Source organism: Cucurbita moschata, unplaced genomic scaffold (genome assembly GCF_002738365.1).
Source record: "Cucurbita moschata cultivar Rifu unplaced genomic scaffold, Cmos_1.0 Cmo_Scf00008, whole genome shotgun sequence".
In the NCBI taxonomy this organism is placed as follows: Eukaryota; Viridiplantae; Streptophyta; class Magnoliopsida; order Cucurbitales; family Cucurbitaceae; genus Cucurbita; species Cucurbita moschata.
In genome coordinates, this window is record NW_019268524.1 from 2,513,478 (window position 1) to 2,533,035 (window position 19,558).

Here is a 19,558-nt window from a genome sequence, read left to right on the forward strand (position 1 = left end):
CCATTGATTTCTGAATAGCTTCTTTCAAAAGGGTTTCTACTCTCAACATTCCTGTAAAAAACGTTCCATTGATTATTGAATAGCTTCTTTCAAAAGGTCTTCCACTTCCAAATAAGAAAAATTTTCATAAGAAAACTATTTTGAATTTTTACTCTTTAATATTTACTTTTGGTGACTGATTTTCTGCTAACTAATGGTAAAAAGAAAACAGTGACAATTAATTGATTTAATTTTAAGTCATTAATTTAATATAAAAAATTAATTTAACATGCAAAAAAAAAAAAAAAGTGAGTATGTTTAAAGGTAAGATTAGATTCATCGGAAGCCATAGCTCAATTGATTAATGCATATTTGGACTAAGAGATTAAAGGTGCAAATTCTACCCCATAGATTCATTAGATCCGGAGCCCTAAAACTCAATTGATTAATGCATACTTGGGCTAAGAGATTAAAGGTGCAAATTCTATCTGAACACATGAACAATAATGTATGAATCAAATCGTAAATCGTAAATCGTAAATGTGTTTATTCATTTAGGGCGTGAGCAAAAGTTCTAGGAAGAAAAATAATGCTAAAAGGAAGCAACCATAAGAGAAAAAAAGATGAAGTAACCAAAACCTCCCAAAATAGCTTGGAGGATTTATAAATTAAGTATTTTCTCAGCTAAGGGAATATTAATGAATGAAGTATTTTCTCAGCTAAGGGAATATTAATGTACAAGTCATGACATTAGAAGAAGCATAAGATTACACAGAGAGAGGAGATACCAGAGAGAGTGCAGAGGAAGTGTGGTTCCATTCCAAGTCATTGAGTTCAAAAAGGATGTGCTGTTCTTTTAGCTCCGTCACAGTTGGGGGAGGTTAGAAGGAGAATGGCAGATCAACTCAAAAGATAAGACATCCTCCTGTGGTGTTTTGGGAAGAAAAGGATCATTCTTGTTCTTCAGAATAGTGATAGAACCGATCGAGTAGATGTTAGTTTCGCTACGCATTTGAACTGCAATAAGGATGTGTATTAATGAGTCAATTGAAACGTTTAGAACAGGATCTTATTCAAATAAGGTCGTGAGAAAACTGAAATGATTCAAAATCAAAAAGCATTTACACTCTATCAACTATGAACAATGGTTTTTACTTCCACTTGTACTCGTACCTTACCTTAGAATTATTACGAATCACGACACTCCACAATGGTGTGATAGTTTTGTTTTTGGACTTCTCCAAAATGACTCATACCAATTAAGATTGTATTCCTTACTTATAAACCCATAATCATTCCCTAAATTAGTCGATGTGAGACTTCCTCCTAACCATCCTCAATAATCCTCCCCTCGAACAAAGTATACTATAGAGCCTCCCTTGAAGCCTACAGAGTCCTCGAACAAGCTCCCCTTAATCGAGACTCGACTCCTTCTCTGGACCCCTTGAACAAAGTACACCCTTTGTTCTTTTGACTACACCTTCGAGGCTCGCAATTCTTTGTTCGACATTTGAGGATTCTATTGACATGGCTAAATTTAGAACATAACTCTAATACCATATTAGGAATTACAACCCTCCACAATGGTATGATATTGTCCACTTTAAGTATAAACTCTCGCTTTTGGCTTCCCCAAAAGGCCTCGTACCAATGGAGATGTATTCCTTACTTATAAACTCATGATCATTTCCTAAATTAGCCAATGTAGGACTCCCTCCTAACAATTTTCAACAAGAACAAAATAACATCTAGTTTTAAGTAGATTGGATATGTTAATGATCATAATACGTAAGCGAGCTAAATAGAATCCTAATCAAAATTTCAAATTATACAATTGAAACTTATAAGAGCTTAGAACCTAAATGGCCAAAAACTTTGGGACAAAATTATCAACTTAACCTTTCAACAACACATTCTAAAATAACAAAACTTTTTCTAAAAAAGCTATGCAGCAACAGCATTGATGTTAAAGATGGTTTCCAACAGTTTCAGTGAAACAAATAGAGACTTTTTTTTTTTCTAGTTCTTACCTTGGGGTGTTTATACTTCTCACGTATGGCATTTAGCGAGGAACCACTGGTGTTAAGTTGCAAGTCTTGGAGGGCAAGCACTACAGTTTTCAGCTCAGAAGCGTTGTAACATGTATAGTGCTCTAGAGTTGGATTCTGTAAGAAATGCACAACAGAATCTGAGACAACGTTTCTCTTAATCAATAGAGAAAAAAAAAAAAAAAATTAGAGAGACAGAAAGAGTAGATATCCTAGGAGTGAAGCACAGACCCAAGGATGATCTGATTGGTCAAGTGTCCATCTCGCAAGAAATACGGCTGATGCGGCTATCAGAGAAGGAAGGAACTTTAGGAAGCTGTATTCAACAAGACTCAACTCAGCTAAATAATTGGCCAAAAACTCAAGTTCAGTGCAAGGAACCTGATAGCAAAATAGTTAAAATGCCACCATTAGTATCTGTTGTTGATATATATTATGTCTATAAAATATAAAGTAATGATAACATGTAAAGTACCTTGTAAGAAGCATGAGCTGATTGTATGAATCTCCTGTAAATTTGAAATATCCAAGTGAATTCAGATTGGAGTATGCCAACTCATAGTTATAGAAGTGGGATAACAAGATAATACCTTAGAAATGTCTTTGTAGTGGGAACAGATAGACGAAAATGCAGTTGGTTCAGAACTTCACTCTCCATTTCTACTACCTGGTACACAACTTATAAGTCGTTGAAATCACATATAAGTCGTTGGAACAAACATGATACAAGGTGGTACTACAGACATACTTAGGCTGAAACGTGAACATTGTTTTCCATCCGACAGAAACCAGGACGACGACGCTTTTTCGTTAAAAAATTTAATGTCACCTCAAAATAGCATACTGACGCTGACACAAGTAATTTTCATCTCTGTTTCTTCTAGAAATATGAAAATTTCTCATATTCAAATTGACACTCTAATGGAAACATATACTCTTGTTTTCCATATGATACAAAACTTTGAAGTCTTGTGCTTTGCTGCTGCTATGGTCTAGACTCATTCACTTGTACAAATCAATCATTATCTTACACTAAATCCTTAAGTGGTTCTCTCGGGCTAAAACATACATTCTTTCACTTGTTTGATCTTGCAAACAACAAATGTATCTCAAAGATTCTTCCCACATATTTTCCCCTTAACATCATGACTCAAGAATTGTCCCAAATTTACAGAAGGAAGTGATCCATGTGACTAGGTTGCTCAAATTATTAAAATAGCAAGATACAAAGTGGCTTATGACTTTGTCTCTTGCAATGCAGTGAAACAAACAGCAACTCTACGGCAAGAGAACGTTCTAATGGAGACAATGAGAATTAGCGAGTTGTTGATGAATCATAAGAACAAAACCAACGCATATAAACTAACCAAGCAGCTAAATGTGTACCTCTCCTTTTGTGTAAGTATTATCAGTAATGAAGCAGAAATCTTCCACTCTCGGTGCACAGATCTCCTCATATTTCCTTCAAGTAAAAGGAAACCATGTTTAGAACATGTGTAGGATATAGAATTGACCTTTTCTGGTACTAACACTTTTTTACTCCCTCCCTCACAAATAGTTGATAATTTGAAGTATTAGATTAGCACAAGAATTCTAGTCAAGACTTACGATGCAATTAGCATACATGCAACACCTAAAAGTTGCAGACGTTTTTTCTCCATATGATTTTGCGAGAGAAACCGATCAATAATATTCACAGTGAGATAGAGTGTATCTGGAACCAGCTTATATTCTTCAGTGACCTGAAAAAAACAGTTAACCATATAATGTTTTGAACAACAGAACAATTATAGTCTAATATACACTGCAGTGTAAAAAAGACTAAGATTAAACATTTCGCTTAAAAAAAACTACTGACTAAAAGAATGCATTTAAAGCTTTCTATATCCCATGGAAGAGGATTTTTGTCAACTTGTTGCTTTTAAGAAAGTCCCTTGATATTACAAATCAATTTGATCGAAGTAAAGCTAATGGTGATGAAACAAACCTCTACAATCCAATCAATCAGTATTCCTCGCATTTTTTCAGTGATATCTTGCTGCAACTGTTCCATATAGTTTGTTGAGGTCCTTTGATCAAGCTGAAAAGAATCAGTCATTTTTATGGCAACTGCAAACATCTTAAATATCGAAGAACAAATTCAGCGGCTTCCTAATAATTTCAAAAGTTTCATATTTCCCTTTCTAGTTTAGAAATCCTACTTTCAAGTGAAAGAGACAATAGAAAGCAGGGGATTTTTTGGTCTATATTTGTTAATTATGTATGATTTCATAACATGTGTAATTATGGCTCATGGCATAAGATGACTACAGCATCTGTAGTAACTTGACTAATGTAACTATGGCAGATAGTGAACAGTAAGTCCTCAACACAAACCTCCGCCACGCGTATCCTGTCATATATGTCTGGAGCATATATGCTGCATGATTGAAGACATTTGGAGTCCGAATCAATGTTTATAATGCCTCTATCCTTAGATGCTGCCGATTGTTCAGGTGCCATATTTTTTTCTGCAAAATTTACACAACGATGTCACTATCACTCCTGGCAAATTCAAGACCAATGCTTATATACTACGTTCATACGTGGCTGTTCTAAATTTTTCCCAATAACCATGAACATTATCAGGAACTGCTATTAGTAGAATCAATAGTTAACAATTTACTGCATGAAGATCATGTTTCCAAAAAAAAATTATGATGCACAATTTTTCCAACAAAACTTGATCATTCTTGCAGGCTAATTAATTGTGCTTCACAAAAAAATTGCAGATACAGTTTGTCTACTCTCCTATATATTATAAGCAGTTAGAAGTAGAACATAATAAATCAGCAAAAATCACATTTGGCTCATAAACCCATTCCAAGCTCCTTCACAGAACATATTTCCATAAAAATTGAATATAAAATGTTCTTTTTTTTTTTCATGCAACATAGATAAGCAAGGTAGTATACTCCAACAACAGGATAGTGCAAACCTATACATGGAAGCCATTGAGATAAGGTCACTTGATGGTTCAGTTAACCAATAAATATATATATTATAAGAAACTAATTTTAGAGATGGTATATACCATTTGGCTGAGGGACAGATTCATCTGAAGATACAGAGAGAGTAATATCTGAAACTCCACAGTCTCTGCTATTGGGACACATGGCTTGCACTGTTCTCTCTTTTTTGTCTGAAGTTCCTCGTGAAGAGACCTCTTGTGATTCTACCACCCTTACTTTAGATAAATCCTCCGCTAATCTTGTGTTTGCATCTTCTTCTGCTCCTACAGAAACATTTAAAGGTGCATTTTCCTTAGCCTTCGCAGAAACTCTTCTAGTTGGTTTGGCACCCTGTCAAATATGGTCGTTAGCAATTAGAACTGCATATATCACCATTTCCAGTATTCAAGATTTAAGTTTACCCGAACATTAGAAGCATTGCCGCAATTCTTATCAGACCCTTTGGTGGAAATGTTAGTCACATCCTTGAGCACTGCTCTTCTTTTAATAGGAAGGCCATTGGAAGAGATTGAACAAATCTTAATATCATCAGATGCCATTCTTTTTGAGTTAGCTCGTAGAAGTGGCTTCTGAACTCCAGAAGATTTTGAGGAGCATAGAATGCCTCCTGATTCGCTAAGCTCTTTTGCCCGTGCCCTTGTGATCCGGACAGAGCACTCTTCAACTTCAAAAGCAACGTTTTCCGTACTCATTTCTTACTGCTTTGAACACCAGCGGTCGATTACAGTAGATCAAAAATCAATTTCATTGAACCTGCATTACCAACATAAGATAAATGGGTAAGAACCGACGCTAAACTGAAAATAATTTAACGTGGAGGTACAGAGGAAAATTGAGAAAAAAAACCATGCGGCTACTACAGAAAGTGAAATAACATGCAACGCTTGATTGAAAACTTCATGGAAAAGCTATAGCGTAAAACATTTTTCACCTCTAAAAAATTTTCGAGAAAAATCTGATAAACATGGAGAACTACTGTGATAATACTCGACCAATAATTTAATGGTAAAGGTGTTCCAATAGAAGTGAAGAGTAGCGAAAATGGTATGTAACAGTTTCAAAGAAAGTTACGGACCTAGATTACAGCAACAGTAAACAATAGACAACACAGAATCCCCTGATGCAAACCGCATACGTTTATTTTCGTATCGTAACCGTAAGAAACTCCCTATTTCTTCTCTCCTTCCATCCACCCAACCAATACAAGACCTCTCGATATCGCTGCCAGCCAAATAGGGAAGAGAAATCACGCACGCTTCCAAGAACTTAAGAAATCAAATTTCCCTCCAAAACGAGTAACATGGAAGCAACAACAAGGAATCATACAGTAGCCTCTAAAATCCGCCGGATTTGAACTGCCAGACGAAGGCCAAATCATCAAGCGCAATATAGATTTCCAAATAGACTTAAATACAAAAGAAATCGGCATTGAAGATCCACGCCATGCACCAAAACAAATAAATCGAAACGTCCACAACAATCATTATCCGTCCGAGATTCGAAACCGCTAAAACAACCAAACAAACGTTCAAACGCATAAAATAAATACTCGTAAATGAGCACGAGAGATTAGATGAACCGATTATCAAAACAAAAAATAACACTGCCAAGGTTCGGCTTACATCTCTAACTAGAGCTCCACCGCTTCCATGGCGATCTGGAGAGCTCTCAGCAGAAATACAGAGAGCGGGAGAAATTGAACTTTGGACAGAGAGTCAGAAAATGAAAGACAGAGACAGAGAAATAGAGAGCGTCAAAGGAGCGTGAGCGGGATAAGGGTACAGTTTGAACTTCCATTTAAAATAATAAATGCGATAAATTTATATTATTTAAATATATCCTCGTGCAATTTTATTTTTAGACCACTTTTTATCTAATATTCTAATATTTTTATATTTATAGGATAATTTTTTAAGCGCATGTGAAATGTTAAAGGGTAATATGGCCATTTTAAAATTATAGATGTATTTTTCGAACAAATGACGAAATTTAAAATACAACTTCCTTTCCTTCCATTTACATGTGATTTTTATTATAGTCGTTTGAAATAGTAAGAAAATATCTCGTGAAACAACAAAACCTATATGAGGTCGTGTGTGATGCAGGGTCTGGCTTCGGGTTTGAGTTTTTTTAGGGCGCGTGTGAAATGTTAAGGGTAATATGGTCATTTTTAGAATCATAGACGTATTTTCCGAACAAATGACGAAATTTAAAAGTATTTTTATAAGATAACCTAAAAAGAACATGGAAGCCGCCTACAACTTCCTTTCCTCCCATTACACGTGATTTTCATTATAGTCGTTTGAAATAGTAAGAAAATATCTCGTGAAACAACGAAACCTATACGAGGTCGTGTGGGGTGCGAGGTCTGGCTTCGGGTTTGAGTTTTTTTTGGGGCACGTGTGAAATGTTAAGGGTAATATGGTCATTTTTAAAATCATAGACGTATTTTCCGAACAAATGTTGAAATTTAAATGTATTTTTATAAGATAACCTAAAAAGAACACGAAAGCAGCATACAACTTCCTTTCCTTCCATTGACACGTGATTTTCATTATAGTCGTTTGAAATAGTAAGAAAATATCTCGTGAAACAACGAAACCTATATAAGGTCATGTGGGGTGCCAGGTATGGCTTCGGGTTTCATTGAGTTTCGTAGTCGGGCCCAAGGTTCTAATCGTTTACTAAAAACAAATCCATATTTGAATAGTAGTTTCACTACTCGACTCCTCTCATAAATTACCTTCTCTCGTACACGTGTTCAACTAAATCATCTATTAGTACAACTAGAAAAAAAAACGCAATGATCGTCAAAATATAGAGGTTTTTTTAGTTCAACAATTGTAATGTAAAAGTCAAACTATCGACTTTTAAAATAGTAAATGACGTTTTTTAAAAAAAACTACATATACTAAAATTTTATAGAATTATACCTCCAAACTTATTATTTAATCATCGACCATAATTGAAATATATATTTGTAAAGTTGTTTCATTTTTTGTATTCAATTACCGAGCGTTCATGGGTCCAGTCATATTGGAACATTTTTTTAAGACCTAAATCAATTATTCCAGTTATAAATTTTTCAACTCGAACAACTCTTATTAAATAATAAATTTAACCTTATTCAGTCCAGATGGGATGGCTGGAATAATTTATTAGATTTTTAAATAAAAATAAAATTTTAGTTTATAAAATATATATTGATTTAATTTCAAATATTTAATTAAAATTTATAAAATAAAAAAATTAACTAGAATAAATAATAAAAATTTTGAAATATATATATATATATAAATTAACAATAATTTTGGATTATTTATTTTTATGACACAACCATGAATGTATTTATAAACGATATTTAAAGGGACAGTAAATAACAAAATAAAAAATTCTTTATATAATAATTTTTGAAGGAAAGAAAGAGGATAAATATTAAATGAATATTTACAGTGATAATAAATGTTAAAGTGGAAGGGGAAAATAGGTCCAATACCCCTCGTGATTGAATTAAATTATCTGTTCTGTCAAAATCAATTTCCATGGGACCAAAATAAATGATTTCAAGGATGACTTGCGTACTTAAAAGGGAGCCAAAGTAATGAGGCGTGTCGGGGTCGGGGTCGGGGACAAGGTTGAGGTCGGGTTTTGGGTCGGAGATGCGCTCCTCATTATTCACTCTGCCATCACTTTTAATGTTCGTCTTCACTCTATTCATCAATTTCTTTTTAAAATCGGGATTTTTTTTTGTTGAAAATTTTGGTCGAGACAAAAAAAATTGGTGACCCGAACAATCTAAATAGAGTTCACAATTCAACCCGTTTGAGTTTTTTTTTTTAATTATTTTAAAAATTCTCACTTATCCACGATACATTATCAATTAAAATATTTTTAATATTTAAAAAAAAAATAGGTAGGATTAAGTTGTAACTCTATTTTCAGGTCAATCGAGCAAAATTAATCAAATTTTTAATTTTTTTAAAATTAAACTTAAAAAAAAAACCCACCTTTTATGATTGAGGTCAGATAGTATCGGTTGTTTATGTAGTCGAAACTGAGACTGATCAAAGTCATGAGACCATGTATGGGGATTGACGCCTGCCCAGTGTCGAAAGGTCAAGGAAGTTGGTGACCTGATGACAGGGGAGTTGGCGACCGTAACTATAACGATCCTAAGGTAGCGAAATTCCTTGTCAGGTAAGTTCCGACTCGCATGAAAGGCGTAACGAACTGGGCATTGTCTTAGAGAGAGGCTCAGTGAAATAGATATATATGCGGACTACGTGCACCGACCCTATGAAGCTTGCCTAGGATTGACTTTGGGCCTTTTCCTGCCCAACTTAGGTGGAAGGCGAAGGAAGCCCCCGAGTTATTGGATCATATGAATAACCCTATTTTAAATTATATAAAATTTATTTATTTATTTATTTCTTTTATTTTTCAAAAACATGTTTGGAATTATAATTTTTTATATATTAAATTATAATTATTTTTTTTTAAATTTAAAAGATTGAATTTACTTAGTGTTAATATACAATAAAAGATTGAATTAGAGACGGAAGACCGAAATTCAGCTGCGGCGCCACCGGAATCAATCGTACGTCGGAGGATAGCCGCCGTTGTCGTTGCCATCTCTTTTCTCTGCATAAACCCTAAACCCTAAACCCTAAACCCCCCAATGCCCATTCAGAAACCTTTATTTTTGGCATACGGGATCCTCCACGCCATCGAACGCTATCGTTGTTCTAGTTTTCGAGTTCATGCTCTGCGATTTTCCTCTTCGTCTGCTCAGTCATGGCTGTCCACACCGGGAAAGCCACTCATAAAGTGGCCTTCACTGCCCGACCAGGCGGGAAGCTCGTTGCAATCAGAACCGGCCACGATTTCAAACCCTAACTCTGACACTGACCTGAAATCTGATGCAAGTTATGCGCAGAATGACTTCTCTACCATTTCTGGCATCCTTTCCGATCGCGGTGTTCGACCTGGTGCAGCGTTCGAGGATGCTTTGGACAGGACTGGAATTGTGCCGAGTTCGAGTTTGTTGGAGGCTGTATTCGATCATTTCGATTCGTCTCCCAAGTTATTGTATCCGCTGTTTCTCTGGGCTGCGAAGAAACCTGGATTTTGTCCCTCACCGGCATTGTTCAATTGTACGATCAACGTGCTGGCGAAGTCGAGGGCGTTTGATTCTGCTTGGTCTCTGATTATTCGTCGTCTTCGTGGAGATGGAGAATCCTCTTTGGTTTCCGTCGATGTCTTCGTGATATTGATCAGGCGGTACACTCGTGCAGGTATGTTTATAATGACACTACAACTCAATGGCCGTTTTTATGCATGAACTGATTGATCTTCCATTTATTAAACCGTTCGAAAATATGCATATTCAAATTTGGACATCATCTCCATTTGTCATTCCATTTGAGGTTCATGTTTATCTGTTTATCTGTTTATCTTGATTGCCAATTCCATTTGAGGTTCAAATAGAGAATTTGCATATTCAAAGCCAAAACCAAGTGAGTGTAGAAATGATTGTATGGGCGCTGTCTATGGTGATTTCTACAGGCATGGTTCAACCTGCAATTCGGACCTTCGAATTTGCTCGCAACCTAGAAACAATTTCAGGGACCAACTCGGAGAGTTTGTTTGAGATTTTATTAGATTCCCTCTGCAAAGAGGGCCATGTCAGGGTAGCTTCTGAGTACTTCAATAGGAAAAGAGAGTTGGATTTGAACTTCGAACCATCAATTCGAGCTTATAATATACTTCTAAATGGATGGTTTCGATCAAGAAAGCTCAAACATGCTGAGAGGCTCTGGTTTGAGATGAAGAAGAACAAAATATCACCTACAGTCGTTACATATGGCACCCTTGTCGAAGGCTACTGTCGAATGCGTCGGGTCGAAATAGCCATTGAATTGGTGGATGAGATGAGGGGAGAAGGTATTGAGCCAAATGCAATCATATATAACCCAATAGTTGATGCACTTGGGGAATCTGGGAGGTTTAAGGAGGCATTGGGAATGATGGAGAGGTTCACGGTTCTCGAGCAAGGCCCTACGATCTCGACGTACAATTCTCTTATTAAGGGTTATTGCAAGGCAGGAGATCTTTCAGGGGCTAGCAAGATCCTTAAGTTGATGATGAATAGAGGATTCACTCCCACCCCGACTACCTATAACTACTTCTTTAGATTCTTCTCAAAGTATGGGAAAATTGAGGAGGGTATGAACCTTTACAACAAAATGATTGAATCGGGATATACGCCCGATAAACTTACGTACCACCTGTTGCTGAAGATGTTGTGTGAAGAGGAGAGATTAAACCTTGCAGTTCAAGTTTGCAATGAAATGAAGGCTAGGGGGTTTGACATGGACTTGGCTACAAGCACCATGTTAATCCATTTGCTTTGCAAGATGCATAAATTTGAAGAGGCTTTCGCTGAATTCGAGCACATGATTTGTCGTGGAATAGTTCCTCAATATCTAACTTTCTGCAGATTGCTTGATGAATTCTCAAAACGTGGATTGACAAAAATGGCATTGAAGCTACGAGGAATGATGTCTTCGGTTCCTCATTCAGAGAAGTTACCTAATACGTATAGTCAAGCTCCCGATTCCATCCGTGCTAGAAGAACATCTATTATGCGTAAAGCCGAGGCAATGTCTGAAATGTTGAAGGTCTGTAAAGACCCTAGAGAGCTTGTCAAACGCAGAAGTCCATCTGAAACTGCTGTGTTTAATGCAAATAGGTTGATAGATGATATCAAGAAGAAAGCCAACTCTGCGACTGTTTGTATTTAATGCAACTGCTCATTAGCTACGCACAAGATGACTTGAGCTACACAGTTTCTCCACAGGAATCTTTGGAGAAACTCTAACAAATGAATCAGTTTCGCTGGCATGTGCAGTTATTTTGCGAGGCGAAAAACAATCTTCTTGAGGGTCGAGCGTATATTCGACAAAGTGCTCGCAAGAATTCAATTGGACTTAGGATGGTTTTTATATCTTTTCTTCCAAATTATTATTAGTAGGCCTCTTCAAATGAAAACAGAGAGCTGTTGAAGCAGGGAAAGTACAAGGTTGGCGATCGACTTTAGCACTTCAACAACAACAATGTAATCCAAAACCCCCCACTCTTATTTTCCCATTTGGGGACCTCCGATAAAATTGGAACGATACAACAATATAGAGAACATTATCATGGCCTCTACGTAAGGATGACATGCACAAATCGAAAAAAAGGGATAAGAGTCAGGCACTGGACGGTGTGCCAGTGAGGACGCTGGGCATCCAAGGGGTGGATTTTGAGATCCTACATTGGTTGGAGAAGAGAACGAAGCATTCCTTGTATGGGCGTGGAAACCTCTCCCTAGTAGACATGTTCTCTCTATATTCTCTAATATCTGTAAAGTTTTTTCCGTCAGGGATCCGGGGCGGAAAGAAGCAAGGATAGGAGTGTTGAATTCAAACAAATGACGTATGTGGATTGGTTGCTGAAAAGCAAGGTTTTTCAACATAATGATGATGAAAAGCACAATTGTTGGGAAGTGGTTTTGCAACCAAACTCAGTTGAATTGCATCATTGTCCATTAACAATGTGATGGGGAGTTTATTCAATCTGCCCGCCGCAGCGATTGGTTTAAGATTAGGAAGACAGGTGCGGGCGAGAGCGTTTCTGCAGGGACAGCGAGCTAGTGGAATCCACACCACCTCCTCGTAAGATCACCTTTTTAAGCTCTTTATCCCTGCCACTCAAGCATCACACACACAAACTCATTTGATTGGGTGGGGCGAAATCACGATTTTCAAACTTTTTAAGAGGGTTTAGATTACAATTTTGGTTAATATTTGCTTTAGTAGTCTTTAGTTGAGGCATGCGTTGCTTTTTTATTATATTTATAGTTATTCGTATCATACTGTATTAGATATCACACCGCACGTGCTATCGACTTCTTAGAAGAAGTAGAGGTGCTTTCTAACTTTGTTGTATTGAACCCTCGTACTGTATTAGATATCACACCACACATGCTATCGACTTTTTAGAAGAAGTAGAGGTGCCTTCTAACTTTGTTGTATTGAACCCTCGTACTGTATTAGATGTCACACCACACGTGCTATCGACTTCTTAGAAGAAGTAGAGGTGCCTTCTAACTTTGTTGTATTGAACCCTCGTACTGTATTAGATGTCACACCACACGTGCTATCGACTTCTTAGAAGAAGTAGAGGTGCCTTCTAACTTTATTGTATTGAACCCTCGTACTGTATTAGATATCACACCACACGTGCTATCAACTTCTTAGGAGAAGTAGAGGTGCCTTCTAACTTTGTTGTATTAAACCCTCGCATGGTATTAGATGTCACACCACACGTGCTATTGACTTCTTAGAAGACGTAGACGTGTCTTCTAACTTTGTTGTATTGAACCCTCATACTGTATTAGAATCACACCACACGTGCTATCAACTTCTTAGAAGAAGTAGAGGTGTCTTCTAACTTTGTTGTATTGAACCCTCGTACGCTTTCCTATAGTAGTCCTATTGCAGCCTCTGACCATCCGTCCTGTCTCATCTTTCTTTAGCTATACTTGTATGTAGCAAGCCATGTTAGCTTTACACGAGAGTCTTTAGAAGAAAGCTAAAAAGATCATACTCGGCTCGTATTAGAAGGTACCTTAAACTATAGATTGTTAGAAGTAGACATACCTTAAACTATAGATCGTTAGAAGTAGATGTACCTTAAACTTTATCGTATTGAACCTTCAACGGTGTTTCAAGTTTTTTTTTTTTTTTTTTTAAATAATATTTTGGTCTCATTTTCTGGAAATTTTTATAAAGTAATAATTGGATAATTATGTGGCATCAATGCATGCATTAAAAGAAAATTAAATAAAGGTATAATTTTTTGTCAAAATGTTGTTTGTTTTTTCTTATTTTATAGAGAAATAAATATTTTAAAATAAACTTATTGAAATTCAAAGGGTTATAATGGAATATTTAAAGCCACATTTGATGGTTTAAATGGCTTGATATTAATGTCCAAATTTGATAACAAGAAATAAAAGAAAATCTAATTTCAACATAAATATCCTCGAAAAATATCTTCTTATAATATCTAAATCCAATTACTTTCTTCTTATATTACTAAAAAAAATGCAAATAAAATTTCAACCAATATCTCAATTTTACAAATTTTAATATTTATAAAAAAATTTTAACTCTTAAAAATTATTGTTTAAGTCTATATATATATATTATATTGCAGCAAAGACGTAGAAAGAGATGTTCATTTAATGTGTAGGGATTTGTCGGGGTGGAAAATTTTCGTTTGAGCGGGGAAAGAGGAGGGAGTGGAGAGAAAATTTTCTCACGGGGCTTGGGACGGGAAATATATTTTGTCTATGTCTTTGCCTCTAACCTTGTACTCTGCCAAAGAAATGAAGAATTTCACGGTGATGAAAATTGAAATATGAAGTAGAGCTGGGATTGAAATCATTTCAACTAATTCTTAATATTAACGTTTAATTTATATATAATTTAATGGTATGCCACTTTGTTCTTATGTTGCTTACGACCAAGCAACGTATGCTCGAGCCTCTGGTCTCGGTTTAAGAAGAAGGTTTTAGAAAACAAGGTTAGAGAGAGACTTTGAAAGAGGTGGTATATATGCAAGCAAGAGAGTAACAACAACGGCTCAATATATAACTATTGGTAGAAAGAAGTTAACAACTAGTCATATCTTCCTATTGTACATTAAGGAGAGGAGTTGACAACCAGTCATATCTTCCTATAGTACATTATGAGCATGACCTAGACATGATTTTTCATCGTACTAGAAATACAAAAGTCACCTAGATTTTTCGTCATACTAGAAATACAAAAGTAAAACACTAGAACATGGAAATACATCAAGGGTGCGGCCATGAGCAACATGCCTTGGACGAGCGACCGTGACATCGCATATATAGGCGTGTCGTGCAATATTTTAATTTTAATTTTTGGTATAATAAAGTGTAACATGTAAATAATGTTATGTAAAAGTAACAAATTTGAGTATGTAAATGTTTGATAAAAATAAACTAAACTACAAAGTTGATATTTTTAAATGGAAGGAATCTAAATTTAACACACAAAATTGCTACTCAAAACCTAACTTTTGATTGAGTTGGATTTTCTTTCCAATTCAGAAAGCTGTCCTCATCCATCAAATTTTTCATCATTGATTTTTCTCTCAACAATTCCTTTCTCGATGTGATTTTGATTTTCATGAGCTCGAGGCCGGTTTGATTTTCGTTCGCGCGCAACCAAATTGACGGCCACGAACCAACGAATTCTGTGAATTTTTCCATTATTTTAACAAATCCGATCCGGTGAACGGAGGAAACTGAATCCCTCACCGGCGTCGGCGTCGGAAATTTTCTATAGAATCTTTTATCTCGAGAAAAGAGCCTGATTCTCTCTCTCTTCTGATTCTTTTGGCCTCTTTTTTCTGTATGTTTCTTTTCAAAAATCGTGTTGCTTGTCTTTTGTTTTTCTCTACACTCTTGCTCTTTATGCAGAGTGAAATGGATGCTTTCGTAAAGAGACAACTCTTGAGGTTCCATCTCTAATGGCTCATTTCAATGCGGGCTACTGCAGCAATGGCGAGAAGAAGAGTACGAGGCAGGTTCAACCACTAGGTAATGCGATCTTCCATGATTTTCTTGGCATTAGGACCAAGGATGCTTCTGTACTCTCGGCCGCGAAGACGCCGGATATAACCTTATCGGAAGCTTCGTCGCCGTCGTCGGCCTTGGCTTCTTCTAGCGGCGGCCGTGGACTCCTCTCCGCCGCTTCCGATCTTGCTTCTGGTCAGTCTGTTAACATTCATCGTCTTCAATTTACTTCGTTCTAGGTTATTTATCGCTTGCTGGTTTTCGTCTCAACGATTTCGTCGTGGCCTGAATAACTTCCAATCTTTGCGATTATCCTTTTGCTTGATGAATATTCCGATCATTATCGACCTCTCGATTGTTTGAATGATTCGTTTGTTTTTGGTTAAATTGTTTTGATTCCAAAATATTGATTTTCATGTGTGAACTTTTCTTTTCTTTCTGCAACGAAGAATTTCTGTCTCCTTTTGCTCTTTATGTCACTGTAAAGTTTAGTGGATTGGTTTGAAGCTTTCTGAAAGGCCTCTTTAGCCCTACTCTCTTTTTCCTTCAGTTTTCAAACACTAAGTGCTTTTCGGAAACAGAAACTACACTTAGTTTTTTCTACAATCTTCCTTTCTCCATTGTTAATTTCTTTGGTTTTTTGCTTTATTTCCAAGTTTCAGCTGTCTGATTCTGGATTTGAATTCTTATGGGATGTAATGTCAACCTCTTTCAGATATGAATCTATCTGATTCAGAGGGGAAGAACTTGCATCAGTATTTCAATTTCAATTCAAACATGGGTTTGATTCACACTCCATGTTCTGAGAAATCTTTACCATTTACACTGTTCTTCATTTTTGGTAGAAAATCAGGTGGGAGGTTATCTTGAAGGGGTTCCCTTCTGCAGTCCAAGGAATGAGAAATCTGGACCTGAAAAAAGTAATTGGATAGCAGGGATTAAACGCAGTAATCCAGATCCTGGTTTTGTTGGATCATATAGAAACCAAATTCCTCATGTGCCTTCTGACTCTCTTGAGAGGTCACATACAATGAAGGTTTTGACAGCTTTTAGCTTCCTTTAATCACATTCCAGGGAAGTGAAAAGGATTTTAATGGATCATTTGATCTGATTTTCTTTTAACTTGTATCAGATGCTACAAACTGGACCTGGTGGAGATCGACTGAGATACAATGATAACGAGGCAGGTTTTGACAGCTTTTAGTTTTCTTTAATCACATTCCAGGGAAGTGACAAGGATTTTAATGGATCATTTGATCTGATTTTCTCTTAACTTGTATCAGTCACTACAAACTGGACCTGGTGGAGATCGACCGAGATACAATGATAACGAGGCAGTTTACTACAGTATGAAGCCTCCAAAAATTGCTTCTTATTCCCTCACACAACACTCTCTTGGCACTAGATTTAATCCTAGTGTTACCAAATGGGAGAGGCCTATTCCATTGAACACGAGCTCGGCACAGAATTCTCCGCTCGGGATTCAGTTGATGCCTCGTGTACATCAAGTAGGTTCCAACTCTTCCAGAGAATTTAATGTTGCTCCTTCCAGTGTGTCTCAATCTGCTGCTGATGAAGGATCTAGAACTGGGATGAAAAGCCCTGGACTTTTGAGTAGCATTAATGTTGGAAATGATGGGAGACATTCTTCTCAAATGTTGCTAAGTTGTGACAAGCAGAAATCCAAGACTGAAGGTTTAGAATACAAATCTTCTAATCCTCCAAGGTAAATTACCGATCACGTATCGTTCTGTACAGTTCCGTTTTTCAACTGTTCTATGAAAAATTTAAGCATTGTGTTTAAATCTATCGTGACAGTCAGCAGGGACTTGATTCGAACAACACGAAGATGACTATTTTCTATGGTGGTCAAGCTCATGTTTTTGATGATGTCCCTCCAAACAAGGTACTTTTCCATATGGCAAGGGTCATTAGAATAATAAAAAGCTCATTGAGAACGGATCCAAAAATAGCTACTTACCTAGAATTTAGCATGCTAGGAGATTCCTCGACAACCAAATGTGTCTGTAAGATTAGTCGAAGTGTATGCAAACTGGCTCGGGCACTCATGGGTATTGAATAAAAAAGTATTCATTATAGTGTCTTCATGTTTGCTTCGACTCTTGAACTGATAAGCTTGCCGTTCATGCTTCAACAAACTAGAATTTAGTATGTTCAACAAGGTACCTTTCCATATGGCAATAAGGGTCATTAGAATAATAAAGAGCTCATTGAGAATAGATCCAAGATAGCTACTTACCTAGAATTTAGATTAGTCGAAGCGCATGCAAGCTGGCACGGGCACTCATGGGTATTAAATAAAAAAGTATTCATTATAGTATCTTCATGTTTGCTTCGACTTTTGAACTGACAAGCTTGCTGTTCATGCTTCATACAAACTTATCGACTTTTGCTATGATAAAATTTTGAATCGGATGAGCAAATGACAACATACACTCGTAACACTCGTAACCTACCAGTTACTTACAAGTCAAGAAGTATGCATAAATTATGTTAGTTCTTTGTTCGAGAATATATTTCGTTTGGGAGTACATATCTTGAGCTTGATCTCCTAAATGAAGATTTTTTAGCTAAAATTTTGGAGTTCATTCAAGTAGGATTTCTGTTTTGTTGTTAATTACTCATTAATCTTGGTGGTTGCTGCTGGGTTTTTTCAGGCTGATATTATAATGGCCTTAGCTGGATCAAATGGGGGCTCTTGGTCAACAGCCTTAGCACCTAAATTAAATGTAACTGGTATATCTAGTGACCAGCAATCAGCTAAAGCATATCATGGTACGATAGCTACCGGTCGAGGAGTTGGCGATACTCTAATCTCGACACAAACAGGTGATTCTAACTTAAAGAAGTTCAGATTAACAGCAAAATATATTGGTATTGTTGGTCTTGGTTTTTGCAGCTATCAGGTTTTGAAGATGCAGAGTAAGATCTTATTTTGTTAGAAATTGCTTCCAAGCTTGATGATGTCAATCTGTATTATTAGGTTCATTTTAATGCCTTGTATGCATAATAAATTGACAAACCACCAACATTCTGGCTGTAGCTGTAGGCAATCGTCCACGCAGCGTTCAAGCGAAAGAGACTCGAGAACCCCCCGTTTGCATAGCAAACCCGAAGGCTGAACGGTAGAAAAAGAGAGGAGTTGAGTTGTAAGATTGCTGTTCCAATCTCATCATATCATATCATTTTCGTCGTCGTCGTCGTCGGTTTCTTGTTTTCTGAAAATAACAACAGTCAATTGCTCTCTAAGGCGACGATGGCTTATCTTTCCATCCCCATCCCGCCCGGGCCATTCTGGAGCAACCACCATTCTGGCTGCAGGTGATGATCATCACATCATGTAGCCAAAACTTAAAAAGAGGGTATAAAAGAGATTTATAGTACACAAAGTATTGTTGTGTCAAAGTCCAGTTTCATGAGCATTGTCATTATTATTATTATTATTATTTTTTAGCATATCATATCATATATATATATATACATAACAGTTAATTGCTTGCTTAAGGCGATGGGCTTCTCTTATTAGTTGGTTGCTTGCTTGCTATAAAATATTTCTTTGTTATTCCATTGTGAATAGCAGTGGAAAACTTGGGCATACAATGTCATATCATGAAGACTCTTTTTTTCAAGGGTATTTTGGTCATTTTGATATGAAAAGGGGTAAAATGGTACTTCTTATCCTTTCATGCCAACATCTCCCACCCCCCTAGTTTTCATTTAAAACGAATTAGGGTTTTATAGGAGAAACAAACGAACCCTAAATATACTCATCTCACTTTGTATGTAATTGTTTAATTATAATTTTATTATTTGGATTTTTTTTAATCTCAAAATGAGCGTTATAT

The 19,558-nt window shown here is 36.4% G+C and overlaps 3 protein-coding genes and 1 pseudogene across 6 annotated transcripts; 3 read left to right on the plus strand and 1 right to left on the minus strand.

Annotated features, from left to right (window-relative positions):
- Positions 1–680: 680 nt before the first annotated feature.
- On the minus strand, positions 681–6,751 carry LOC111446012 (cyclin-A2-2-like). 3 transcript variants are annotated; one of them, XM_023084620.1, is made up of 13 exons: positions 6,661–6,751; positions 6,114–6,259; positions 5,440–5,791; positions 5,101–5,368; positions 4,404–4,537; positions 4,015–4,107; positions 3,636–3,769; positions 3,414–3,489; positions 2,618–2,694; positions 2,503–2,536; positions 2,259–2,408; positions 2,010–2,144; positions 681–996 (listed from the first exon to the last, which is right to left on the minus strand). In XM_023084620.1, the coding sequence occupies exons 3-13, from the start codon at positions 5,728–5,730 to the stop codon at positions 943–945; spliced, it is 1,446 nt and encodes a 481-aa protein (XP_022940388.1). In that variant the 5' UTR covers positions 5,731–5,791; positions 6,114–6,259; positions 6,661–6,751; the 3' UTR covers positions 681–942. The 3 variants fall into 3 exon arrangements, with proteins under 3 accessions (XP_022940388.1, XP_022940387.1, XP_022940389.1); XM_023084619.1 differs by lacking the exon at positions 6,114–6,259; XM_023084621.1 differs by lacking the exon at positions 6,661–6,751 and having other exon boundaries at positions 6,174–6,645.
- Positions 6,752–9,581: 2,830 nt separating this feature from the next.
- Positions 9,582–13,292, plus strand: LOC111446010 (pentatricopeptide repeat-containing protein At5g11310, mitochondrial). Its single transcript, XM_023084617.1, has 2 exons — positions 9,582–10,332; positions 10,604–13,292. Exons 1-2 carry the CDS (start codon positions 9,717–9,719, stop codon positions 11,839–11,841), a joined length of 1,854 nt encoding a protein of 617 aa, XP_022940385.1. The 5' UTR covers positions 9,582–9,716; the 3' UTR covers positions 11,842–13,292.
- Positions 12,182–12,293, plus strand: LOC111446824 (annotated as a pseudogene).
- A 1,896-nt stretch (positions 13,293–15,188) lies between the features above and the next one.
- On the plus strand, positions 15,189–19,169 carry LOC111446013. 2 transcript variants are annotated; one of them, XM_023084623.1, is made up of 8 exons: positions 15,189–15,887; positions 16,538–16,728; positions 16,825–16,875; positions 16,976–17,418; positions 17,511–17,598; positions 18,371–18,542; positions 18,757–18,862; positions 18,964–19,169. In XM_023084623.1, exons 1-7 carry the CDS (start codon positions 15,647–15,649, stop codon positions 18,840–18,842), a joined length of 1,272 nt encoding a protein of 423 aa, XP_022940391.1. In that variant the 5' UTR covers positions 15,189–15,646; the 3' UTR covers positions 18,843–18,862; positions 18,964–19,169. The 2 variants fall into 2 exon arrangements, with proteins under 2 accessions (XP_022940391.1, XP_022940390.1); XM_023084622.1 differs by having other exon boundaries at positions 15,190–15,887; positions 18,757–19,169.
- The last annotated feature ends 389 nt before the right edge of the window (positions 19,170–19,558 follow it).

Bases quoted from the DNA above. Each gene is read 5' to 3' on its own strand.
- LOC111446012 (XM_023084619.1), bottom strand. From the start codon at position 5,730: ATGAGTACGGAAAACGTTGCTTTTGAAGTTGAAGAGTGCTCTGTCCGG. The intron at 5,369-5,439 runs GTAAACTTAAAT...CATATTTGACAG, and splicing joins GCAATGCTTCTAATGTTCGG to GGTGCCAAACCAACTAGAAG. The intron at 3,770-4,014 runs GTTTGTTTCATC...TGTTTTTTTCAG, and splicing joins TGATTGATTGGATTGTAGAG to GTCACTGAAGAATATAAGCT.
- LOC111446010 (XM_023084617.1), top strand. From the start codon at position 9,717: ATGCCCATTCAGAAACCTTTATTTTTGGCATACGGGATCCTCCACGCC. The intron at 10,333-10,603 runs GTATGTTTATAA...TGATTTCTACAG, and splicing joins CAGGCGGTACACTCGTGCAG to GCATGGTTCAACCTGCAATT.
- LOC111446013 (XM_023084623.1), top strand. From the start codon at position 15,647: ATGGCTCATTTCAATGCGGGCTACTGCAGCAATGGCGAGAAGAAGAGT. The intron at 17,419-17,510 runs GTAAATTACCGA...CTATCGTGACAG, and splicing joins AAATCTTCTAATCCTCCAAG to TCAGCAGGGACTTGATTCGA. The intron at 18,543-18,756 runs GTGATTCTAACT...TTCTGGCTGTAG, and splicing joins TCTAATCTCGACACAAACAG to CTGTAGGCAATCGTCCACGC.